The sequence below is a fragment of the Anguilla rostrata genome, chromosome 4 (genome assembly GCF_018555375.3).
Source record: "Anguilla rostrata isolate EN2019 chromosome 4, ASM1855537v3, whole genome shotgun sequence".
Taxonomy (NCBI): Eukaryota; Metazoa; Chordata; class Actinopteri; order Anguilliformes; family Anguillidae; genus Anguilla; species Anguilla rostrata.
In genome coordinates this window covers 52,860,467-52,872,691 of record NC_057936.1, presented here as the reverse complement: position 1 = coordinate 52,872,691, position 12,225 = coordinate 52,860,467, and the positions used below count along the sequence as shown (strand labels likewise).

Below are 12,225 nucleotides of genomic sequence, written 5' to 3'. Positions count from 1 at the left end.
AAGGTGCAGTGTGCTGTTACTGAGGGGAGTGTGAGTGTGCGTGTGAGTTTGAGTGTGAGCGAGTGTGTGTGTGAGTGTGCGTGCGCGTGAATGTGCATGTCCGTGTGACTGTGTGTGTGCGTGTGTGTGTTTTACTGGGTGTATATGTGTGTGTGTGTGTGTGTGTGATGCGTGTTATGCGATTTCTGAGAGGTGAGCCACTTTTGCAAATGAAAAAAGACAAATGTAACTGGTTGACTATGCATTACAGATCTACACACTGGAGAATGTACTGCAACAGGAAAAAGAGAAATCTCTGGCAGCGGAAAGTGAGGTTCAAAGACTGTGCCAAGTAATACATTCTTTAGAAAAAGATCTCCAACAAGTGCAGCTCGCAGAAAAGGATGCTGTGTCAAAGGTAAGGCTCAATTCTGTGTGTGTGATCCAGCAATCTTTATTCATTTATTTATTTGCTTGGTGTTTTTTTTACTATTTCATAGCTGGTACATACGCCGGACAGAAATAAATACCGGGGCCCGTTGAAGTAAACGAGCGGCCTTTGCATTCCGGGGTTGCGGGGAGACAGGAGGCTGTGTGTGCTGGGTTTGTGTGTGCGGTAGATTGCGGGGCGGCGATCGCCGAGGTCCTGCGCTGAACGCGTGTGAGCGGAGGAGCGGGGCGCGATGTGGCCTGCCGTGTCGTCCGCGCCAGGGGCGCGCTCCGCGTGGGTTCCCCTCGCCCCCTCGCCGCCGGCTCGCCAGCTGTCGCGGCGCGCAGCTATGCCGGATAGCGCGCGCGTTCTTTTGTTTGTTTGTTTGTTTCTTTCTTTTTTTCCATCCGCTCTCCTATTTTCACATTTGCACTAAAGCCACGTGCCGCCTTCTGCTCGGCCGGTGCCGATGCCCTTCGTTTGGGGGGGCGGGAGAAATAAGCGAGCCACCTTTCGCCGTACGCTCCTGTCGGTCCCCGAGGCCGCTGTCGACGTTGGCTTGCCCGACGCTTGCCTCGCGAGAGGCGCGGGTCCGCGTGGCAGAGAAACGAAGCCTCGACACGCGTAGCACAACCGTACCGTGAGCTCCTGATGCCTCAGCATCTTCTGTGCACTGAAACAAGTGTAAAACACTGCGCTAGTGAAGAGGAGCGTTATATAACGTTAGCTTCCAGGCTCGAGTCACTTAAAAACGTGCGTTGTTCCTCATTCACAGACCCTTTGCTGCCTAGGATGGAGGCGGTGCTTTCTAAGAGCGAGCTCACCCAGAGGTCATGTGACCGCTAGCAGGATTTACTGTATCCTCTCCCATGATGTTTGTCACAGAATTTAGCATCTATTAAGGCTTTAACCCCCATAATAGCCTTTACTCGTTTGCTCTGATTACTGCCGGCCTCCTCGTGCACATGCTGAAATCATCGATCGGCTTAATGCTGTAAGTCCTGTGGTTCAGGTGCTTACGTGCTTTTGCAAGCACCCACTGTATCTGCTCAAGTTATTGCAGGGGAGAAAAAAATAAAAATAAACTTTTCAGGGGTTGTGCCAAGTCTTGGTTTCATCGGCCAAGCTTACGGGAATTACCCTCGTAAAAACGACACGATGTTCTAGCGGCTTTTTCCCGCTTGCCAAGCGGTTTCCTGTAGAAGCCGAGCGCCAAGGAAGCTTTGCAAGATCGGCGGGAGAAGAAGGACGCAGACGCGTCAATGCGAAAGACTGCGAAACGGACAGGGTGTTTGTTTTCGGTCGGACTCTTTGCGTACGTAGCGCTTAGCCCGCTTGCTCGGCTGTTTAATTGCGGACGCCTCGTGTCGTAGACGCGTGCGTCGAGGCTGCGGCGACCCGCCGGGTTTCAGAGCTCTTGCGGTTTGACAGCCCCGAAACCCGAATCTCCGCGTGGAGAAATCGTAGCCGTCTTCCGAGGAGCGACAGGCGTACTCCGTGCGTTCGCTCCAGATTAACAAAAAGAAATCGCGGCGTGTGTTTTAGGCTCGAGTGAGTCAGAGGCTGTTACAGCGCTCTGGCGTTTGAGGTCAGGATACCATCCCACGAATCACACGTTATGATTGGGTCTTCTTTCGAGGGCCTGTGTAAAAGACCTCTGTTCATGGACAGAACAGCGCAGGCCTGACTCTGAGCAGGTGGCTCTACTTGACAATTATCAAGTCGGCGACACTTGATTGAGCCTACGCATCGCAGTCCGCTCGCACCGCCGCTCGCTCCATAATGTTTAGCAACCCGCAACGTTTAATCGAAAGAGTCCTCTTACTTCCGCTTTGTTATTGGAATGTGCTTTTGTTTTGACATTTTTCTCCCGGTGCGTTTCCATTCCAAGGGGCATCTTCTGACATCGGGATCTTGAGGAGGAGTGAATGGGTATTTGCCAGACATTAGCCATGATATATGAGTTGTTTTTATGTATTTTTGCCAGTCTTGTTGAATTGTAATTGAACGCTGTGAATTGATGCTCACAGTCCCACACTACGTGGATACTGAACGGTCCTTATTTGATCCCGCAGGACTGGACTCGTTTTGCTCCTTGTCGTGGTCTGGACTGAATGACGTTTCAGTGTGTGAAGTATCTTTCTAAAGAAGGGTTTTGCTGCCAACAGATCCTCACAGATATTGTGCTAAGCTTTAATAATAGGCTGTGAGATGCAGTCCCCTAAGTATTCACTTCATAGGCACTATATAATTAGGAATTATTTAATGTTGCATTCAGTTTTCCGGGCGTGTGCGTGTGCATGTATGTATGTGTGTGTATATTCTGAGTTCCATAATATTTGGGACAAAGATTTGTTTTTTTTCATTCTTGATTTGGCTCTGTACTCCTCATTTCTATATGTGTAATAAAACGATTCACATATGGTCAAAGTGCAGATTAACAACTTTTAATAAAGCGTATTTTTTAACATTTTGGTGAAGACTTCACAAACAGAACTACAGAGGCTACGCTACAAGATTAAAACCAATAGCCACTGCAAAAAACGGGATGGCCAGGTTACAGTTTAATAAAAGGCTCTTAAGCCTGCAGAGTTCTGGTAAAAGCCCTTGTGGACAGATGAGGTCAAGATTCACTTGTATCAGAGTGATGGCAAGAGCAAAGTGTGGAGGCCAAAGGAACTGCCCAAGATCCAAAGCCCCCCCCCCCTCCTCTGTGAAACATGGTGGTGGGGTTTTATAGTTTGGGCATGTATGGCAGCAGTATAATTCTGAAGTATACCGAAGCATCTTATCTGCTCAAGTTCAAGAAAATTCCTCAAAACTCGTTGGAAGGCGCTTCATTCTACAGTAAGACAATTATCCTGAAACATATTGCTAAATCAATGAAGGGGTTTTCCAAAACGAAAAACTGGAAGCTTATTGACTGGCCAAGTCAGTCATTCACCTGATCTAAATCCAGTTGAACTGAATTCTGATCTACCTAAAGTTTTCTTTTAAAAACCACAGGCGGCCTAGTACTTTTGGCCAGTACTGTACATGGACACACTCTGTATATTAGTATTAAAAGCCAGGTGTGGAAAATGTAGTGTTGGTATCTCAGCATCAGGCTGTATGTTGTTTAGAACGAGAATATAAGCAGGCTGCTGTGTAACAGACAGACGTTTTTGACATGGTGCAGGGATGTTACTGCTCTGTGCACGTGCTGGGCTTCTGGAGTTCAGGCCAGTCCATCGGCCTGTGGGAGGAGCCTGAGAGCGGAGGCTCTCCAGAAAGGGGCGGTGCTGCGGAAGACATTGCTTTTGTCTTCCACTTGGCACTGGTACAGACGTTGACGGCTGCCAAATGCGTGAGCGATCGTGGGCATTCGGGCCTTCAAGCCTTCCGTGCGGCTGCTAGGGCCCTTTCAGAGGTTTCTGCGCAAGGTTAGCGGTTTGCAGTCGTTATCAGAGTTGTTTTTCCTTCCCCCCCCTCATCTGAATGCTATATTTGGCTAATGATGCACTGAGTGCCATACCATTATTTCCCTGAGAAACATCAAATTCGGTGTTGCACCTTCCGCTCTCTAGCTATGCAGACTGAATGCTGTTCAGCGCAATCAGCTCGTTTCAATTACGAGCATTGTACAATAAAGTGCAACGTAGAAAGTACTATAATGCGTTGTGCGAACTTGTTCTAAACTTGAGCGATCCGCGTTCATTTGGTCAGAATGGTCTATTTTAAATGCGTTTTATACACGTGTGTGTTGCTCACTTTTTTTTCTTTCTTTCTTTTTCTCGAATTAAGATAAATGAACGGGAGGAAAGAATGAGACACATGCAGCTTGACTTGACCTCCCTGAGAGCCACACAGGAGTCTTTGAAGAGGACGGTGACAGTGAAGGAGCACTTTAACGGCGAACTCTCCGAGGAGTGCGGGGACTTGAGGCAGACCCTGGGGTGCCTGCAAAACAAGGTACTTTCCCCCCCTTTTTTTAATGAAATTGTAAATGGGGAGGGCTGGGAATTCCGTTAATGTTAATTTTCCAGTATCGTTTATTATGTCAAATATCCAATATTGTAACGCGGTCTTTTCTTGATACACAGAGGATTTGGTTAGTGCCGAGTGTAAATGAAGGAATTTGGTCAATTTGAATTTCATTTAGGGAGCAATGTCAAATACGGAGTTTCACTTCACATTGCTTTTAAATAATAAATAAGTGCATTAATGAAGCATACTAATGATGCCAGTAATTGGTATTGGCTTTTCTTTAAAGCACTTTTTAGACTTCTGGCAGTCAGGGAGTTACATCTCCTCTGTGGGATGGGTAATGCATTGTCATGTGACGAAATACAGTGTCCACGACAATACAGAGACTTCCAGTTTTATTCAATAAAATGTGATCGACTGATTGTAGGCAAGTGATTACATGCCCTGGTTCTGCCTGCCTTTAAGTGTGTGTTAATACGCACTGCACTAAGTAAGATTAGTGGAAACTGAAACGTGTTGCTCACTACAATGTGGCAATCATCCACATTACATATACATAAACAACGAGTGTTAGACATGAATTCCCCTCGATATAGATGTATTTTAATATTGTGTGTGCATTCCTAAAAGAGAGCAAGAGTATCAACAAGAACAAAGCTACTTATGATATATTTTAATTAACGTGTCACACATGTTCTTTAAACTATGTGTCTAGATAACATAAGGTGGTTCTGACAGCTTAACTAAAATGTACCAAAATTTCTATGATGATGAACAGATACTACATTTTTTCTCCCAACTTGAAATGTCTGTAAAGCGAATTACATATCTGTATGCATATTGTGTGTGTGTGTGTGTGTGTGTATGTATGTATGAACGTGTGTATGTCCATGTGTGAACATGATTTGAATGCCCTTTTGACTTTTTAAATTTCTCTTTCAGCTGCAGTACAGCGAGGAAAAAGTGAATAGCTTGGATTTAGAAGTTGGACTCCTGAAGTCCAAATTACAGGAAAAGACAGAGCAATCTCAACAGCTGCAAGATCAAATTCTACAACAGCAGGAGGCTCTAAGTAGGGCAAATGAAACTCTAAAAGACACCAGGAAAGCAGCTGGCAATAAGGTAAAAGAGCTGAAGATCCCCTTTCCCCCCCCCTCTACTTTTTTCATATTTTCCGTGATATTCAAAAGAGAAAAAAAAAATCTCTCTGAACTTCCTGCTAAGTTCGAAGGATGTGCGCTTTAGAATAATACGGAGCCTATTACAGTCATTTCAGTATCACCTTAATGCCAACACTCACACGCAGCTATTATGTGTGTTGGCATGCAGTGAGTTGAAAGCAGCACGTGCTATCTGCGGTTTCATTATCACAAAACCAGCATCTACAGGAGGAAAAAAAAGTCTGTATGGAATATTACTGCATTCGTTAATGATTCCGTTATCCTGCATTTCCTGCAGTCAGCAATGTTTCTAATTGAGAAAATGATTGTTGTTTCTGTGTGAACAAATATTTGCTTGAAGTTAAATTAAACAGATCACGGGAACCGACCAACGTGGGCTTCTAATGGCGGTTCTCCTCGAATCTCTCTCACTTTTATCTCCGGATTTGCTAAGTAAACAATACGGCCATTAATTTCTGCACGGTCCCTGTGTCTTTCCCACATCTGCTTTTAGTTTACTGTAAAAGCTGACTCTCTGATCTCATATGTTGAACTACTGTAACTTTGCCACTGTCTGTTTCCTGTAAAAAAATGTTCTGAACAATAATAGCTTTTGTTCCTAGCTTTCCTAACATTAGGACAGCTGAACAAATAACACGAAGGTTTTCATTTGAAATCATTTCTTCCATGTCTGTGTTTGCATTAATGCAGTGTCTTTGCAGTAATTTAGTGCTCTAACATTTAAAGACCCGGTCACAGTATCATTTTTGAAGCGTTTTTTTTTTTCTCTCTAAAAGAAGCATTTAGATTTGTTTTCTCTGCCAGATAGGTGAATATATGAGGCAAATTATTAAAGAGAGGGGAGGGGGAGGGGGGAGGGGGTCATTTTTCATATTAAACCAGATTGTTTGCCTAAAGCTGCTAGATTACTTGTAAGACAAAGAAAACACTGGGACAAAAATGTGTTTCGTTCGAGCTGCTCCGGTCTCCCTTATGGAAAAAAAAAAAAGAAAAACAAAATGGGGAGACAGAGGGGGGGAAAAACAATTAATGCCTGTGAAGTTAGCGCGCCTGAGCGGGGAGGGACAAAGGCAGGGGCCGCGCCCGGGCCGAAAGCCAGCGGCCCGCCGCGGCGCATTCCTCCCATAGCTGAGCGAGCGCATCCCAGCAGCCCCTCTGCCACCGAGCGAGCCGAGAGCGAGGCGCTCGGAGCCCGCTTAGCGGAGAGGCAGGACAGAGGGCGCGCCGGTTCGGGTTCCGGTCGCCATTAAAACGCGAGGAGCAGCAGGAGAGGCCCCCTCTGTCGCCCCCTTCGCCACAGTGCATTTTGGATTTAATGTGTTTTCCATTATTTTTTATATTTCTTATTAGATGGTTTTATACCCAAGCCACACACATACACAAATACAGACAAACACGCCTACGTACGCACACACACACACACACACACACACACACACATTTGTGTGACTGCTTGTCAGTTGGTATTCCATGGGAAACGCTGTACATTTTTGACAAGTGCAACTGTGAAGGGAGGCATGTCAACAGCTTCTTCTATTATTTAGGGAGGGATTTCATTGAATTCACATGTCATTGATTTGCTATTTTTCCCTTGCCTGGGTATATGTCTTTTTAAATTTTTTGCATATTTCGCCTACAAACACAAATTTGCCTTAATGGTTAAGTCACTGACCCAATTGCTCTTGGACCGAGTTGTCCTTTTAGCGTGCTTTGATAGAAAGCAGATGTCTAAAGATGTGCCTACCTACCCTAACATTTTCATAATCTGTACTCACTTGCCCATTTCATAGTGTTGTGAGGTGTCCCTTGCTGTCATCAGTATGCTGTACATCAGTAGTACAGTGCTGTGAAAAAAAGTATTTGCCCCTTTCTGATTTCCTCTGTTATTGTGTATCTGTCACACTGAATGGTTGAGAAGTTGATGAGACAAAAGTGGAGCCATTAACTCCAGATGAAGAACACTTGGAACAGTAGTGAATTTTTCCAGGAGTGGCTGGACTGCCAACATGTCTCCATGGGCGCCACAACAATGCATCCAGGAAGCCACAAAAGATCCCAGAAAAACATCCAAAGGGCTGCAGGCCTCTGTAGCCTCAGCTAGGGTCAGCGTTCATGACTCCACAATAAGAATGGGACTGGGAAAAAATGAGATTCATGGAGAGTAGCAAGATGGAAACCACTGCTAACCAAGAGAAACATCAATGCTCATCTCACATTTGTAAAACAGAAAGCACCAGAATGATCCCCAAACCTTTTGGGATAATGTCCTATGGACAGATGAGTCAAAAGTGGAACTTTTTGGACGACACGGGTCCCATTATGTCTGGAATAAAGCAAATACAGCATTTCACAGAAATGGTGTGCTGTGATGCTGATGGTATGGGGATGCTTTGCTGCCTCGGGAGCTGGACGACCCGCCTTAATTGAAGGACCATGAAGTCTACTCTGGACCAGAAAATTCATAAGAAGAATGTCTGTCTGTGAGCTGAGGCTGATGTGTAATTGGCTTATGCTGCAAGACACTAGTCAACAACACAATGGCGAGTCCACTTCTGAATGGCTGACAAGAAACAAAATGTAAGTTTTGGAGTGGCATAGTCAAAGTCCTGACTTGAACCCGATAGACCTGCTGTGGCAGGACCTGAAACAAGAAGTTCATGCCTGAAAACCTACCAATTTGTCTGAGTTAAAGCAGTTCTGCAATGAAGCGTGGGCTGAAATTCCTCCACAGCAATGTGCAAAACTGATATCGAGTTTTTTCATTAAATGACTGTCATTTAAAAAAATGTGTATCGTGCTTACTTAGTTTCCCTTTGTCTAATATTACGTGTTGTCTAAAGATTTGAAACCATTCAGTGTGACGGATACACATTAATAGAGAAATTCAGGACACAGGGAACTCCTTTTTTACAGCACAGTACATCCAGGATGTATTATATCTCAGTTGTGACAGTGAGGTGACTTGTACAAACTTGCCTATTGCAATACCATGTGGCATTGATTCATCTGTAGTGCTAAGCTTCCTCTGGAACAAAAAAAAAAATGTTACTTAGCTTTTCTGATTTTGATGTTTTTCAGTGACAATTGGAGAATAATTCCTCTATGCATTATCTCTGGGTCTTTGTATGTATTGTACAAATAATATAACAGTAATTGCCAATGGAAGACATCAATTAAGTGTATAATATGATCAGAAACAATTTATTTTATTAAAATATTATTACATATTTTGTGTTGACATTTTATAATTTTGAATGCTGGTAAGATATATTTTATGCTAACAGTTAATTGGAGCATTACACCCTTTTCCAGGACAGATTCTTGCCTGGTACTTTTAGTCTATTTTTGCCATCTCTCAGGCTTGTTTAATGTTACTTGCTTTGCGGTGGTGCATATCTGATGTCAACCCTGTAACATTATGATACAATGAGCCTGTTAAATGCGCTTCGGAAAAGCGTAACACAATATATTATGCATGCAAAAAATGTACAAACACAAAGAAATTATGCAGTACAGATATGATACAGTTCTCTCAAGAGCTTTTGATGCAGTCTGTGAAACATATTAAATGCTTTCTTGGCCACTGGCAAAACAAGCTAAGTATCAAATGGCACTTCCACACATACCATGCACTCTCATAACACAGAAAATGATCTATGACTCATTGAGATTCGCAGCATTAATGTCCTGTGAATTTTGATAGTGGCTATGATTAAATGCAATGTTTTTTTTTTGGTCCGTTTTTTATTTTTTATTTTTTTGCCCATGTTTGTGAATAAATGTGTACTTTCAAAGAGAAGTCTCTAAAAATGCAATTGATGGCTCACAAAGTAAAGTGCTTAATGCATATATGCAGGGACTGCTCTAGTCTATTTGAAACAGTGTATTTTTCAAGGACTGCGATGCTGGGGACATTTTGGGACATGCTAGCGCATACCAATGTGCGTTATTATTTTCAGTCATGGGCACAGCATCTTTCAGCTAATTTTACTCGTTTATGATATACTGGATGTACTATAAATCTGTTCCTTTCTGAAGCCCAGTTCAGCCTTGTCTGTATTAATCACAAATCTGTAGGGGGCTCAACTGTTGTAATATGAAAGCCTTGAAGGATGACTAATATATAAACATTAAAGTTCTGCTTAGAATGACCTTGACAATGTTTGCATTGCCCACAAAACCAATTATTCCCTATATACAGTTTTCAAGAATGGCTAAAGACAGACATAAATACTTGAGTTAGTGCAGAATGCAGACATTGGAAAGTGGTATTGGATGACAGTTTACCGTTGAACGAAGGAGGACTACAGGTAATTAAATCTTGACATACATTTGTGTGGCACGCAGGATCCAGCAAACTGGAAATGCAATCTGGAATAAGTGCAGAGATTTTTGTGTAAAGTTGCCTGATGCTCCGTCATCTGAGACTGTTCTTCATGAGTGCGGGGTGAAGGTCAAGGAGCTAGCTTAACTCCATCAATCCTGCGGACAGTTACAAATGACCTTTCACTTTCCATAAGACATTCAATATTCTGAATCGGAGGGATACATTTTTCTGTGTTTAGAAGATGGGGAAATAAGAGCCTTTCATGTTGCGAAGAGTGCGGTGGTGAGATCTTTCTAAACGGTCCGTTCACCCCGTGCGCTGATTGAAACTAATATCTCATTTAAAGAATCTAACTCCCATTCGTAAAAGCTGAAGATTGAAGATCTTATTGAAACCAGAGATAAACTCCCAGCATATAAAGTGGTTGATTAGGCAGTGCCCTAAAAACAAAAGCAGAGCAAACAGAAGGGGAAGCTCGTTCATAAGCAAAGCGTGAACATGGCCGGACGCGCTCCCAGTGTCCCACCGTGAGTGCTGCGTCTTACCTAGCGTAACTGCTCAGAAGGACTCCGTTAATGACCGATGTGAAGGGAGGGGAGAGACAAACGCACACCTTTCACTAGAGTGTAAATGTACTGGGTTAAAGGATTAAAGGAAGGAGCATTTTCACGGATTGTTATTTGGTATATTGGGCAGTTATTTTCATTGGAATTTATAAAAAGATATTTATAAATATGAATTATTTAGTGATTTCAGGTATTTGGTTTATTTGTAACTGATTTTAAAACGAATGCACTGTGATACAGTTGCTTGGAGCAGCTGTGTGAAACCTTGTCCACCATTTGGATGAGAGCACATTTGAATGAGGCTGTTTACTGAGGCTCAGGTTCTTCCTCCCAATGAAGAGAGCGGTAGCGAGTCAAGCCTCCGTTCAGCTGGATCTCAGCTGGTCCCTTCAGCTTTGAGCCCTGATTGAACCCTGTACTTATTGTCAAATAAAATGAAGCCTTACTTGCATTAGTTAGTTCATGTCCTCTATTTTTTATTTTCTAAGCTAACAGAGCCTTTGTTGCTTATGTTATGCTAATTATGTGTAATAATTTGCTACCTCCTAGCCAGGGCTCCCATGAAAAAGATATGTCTATCTCTTATTATATTATTGTCATTATTATCTTTCAGCACACATCATTGATTACCATCAGCTTATCATATGATGGTGGAGTCGTTTTTCAATAGTTCCCTGATTATTCTGTTTTATTTTACATTTTTTTTGCAATTTTATATTATTCCACAAGGTCTACGAAATGTTTTTTTTTTTTTTAAAGAAAAAAAATTACAAAACCTTTAAAAAACGTACAGTCAGTTCCTGTCCCTTCTTGCTGTTTTTCCCCACATGCTCTTCATTGATTGGTTATTTGACCTGGAATGACAGGAACACCCCTCCCATTTCCTGCCCACACAACTCCTGCTCTTTAAGTGAACATGGCGTCGGTAAATGATCAGGCAGGAGATAAACCATACATGTTCAGGCCAGAGTCGGATCCCCTTGTTCCAACCCCAGCCTCGCTGCGAATCCAGCATTGTACTGTGCTTTGTTTAGGTAGCCCTCCGTGGAAAAAAGAATGGAGCACACGAGCAAGTGGGTACTCACTTTTGCCAGGATCTGTCCCTCAAATATAAATTGTAGCCAACGACTCCTTACACTGTCCGCCTTTTGGAAAGCTGTGTAATGTGTGGATAGCTTACCAGCAACCAGTAATGGCGTACCTAATGTGACTACTAATGACACTCAATATTTCGCTTACTCTCTGCTTGTATTCTGTTAAAATGTGCGTGGGATTGTTTATGCAAATAGTAGCTCAAAGATGATTGACTGCTTTGACACATCAGATTTGAAGTTAAATCTAACTGGCTTGTTTTGTCTGTTGATTTTCCTTCTGGGCGCAAAAGTGGCAAAATGCTATGTTTTACAAAAATAATATTTTATAAACTTCATTGGGATACGTTCCACAATGCAAGCAGCATGATTTTAATAAAAACAAAATAATAAAATAAAAACAAATGAGTGGGGTCTTTAAGGCATTTCTTGGTTTCATGGAGATATTCAGAGAATATTATTATTTCTTAAGTTATAAACTGTAAAAAGTATTGTACTCCGTTTGAATACATCTCTGTTAATAGGGTGCATCTAGAGACAACATGTGTTTGTTGGCTACCATTTCCAATTCAACAGAGTGCAAGTTGGCAGAAAGATACCTGTCCAAGTATTTTGGAAAAAGAAAATGTCTAAAGTAATTTGATATTCTTGTCCTCCACATGTCTTTGCCAGATATGAACACAAA

At 42.7% G+C, this 12,225-nt stretch overlaps 1 protein-coding gene across 3 annotated transcripts in view; it reads left to right on the top strand.

Annotated features, from left to right (window-relative positions):
- The window catches only part of LOC135253628 (early endosome antigen 1-like), a 125,915-nt gene that overhangs the window by 50,062 nt on the left and 63,628 nt on the right, over positions 1-12,225 (top strand). For all 3 annotated transcript variants that reach the window (XM_064333172.1, XM_064333170.1, XM_064333171.1), the window contains 3 exons: positions 251-397; positions 4,193-4,360; positions 5,318-5,497. In XM_064333172.1, the coding sequence (XP_064189242.1) occupies positions 251-397; positions 4,193-4,360; positions 5,318-5,497 (495 nt within the window). The remainder of the gene's footprint in view (positions 1-250; positions 398-4,192; positions 4,361-5,317; positions 5,498-12,225) is intronic.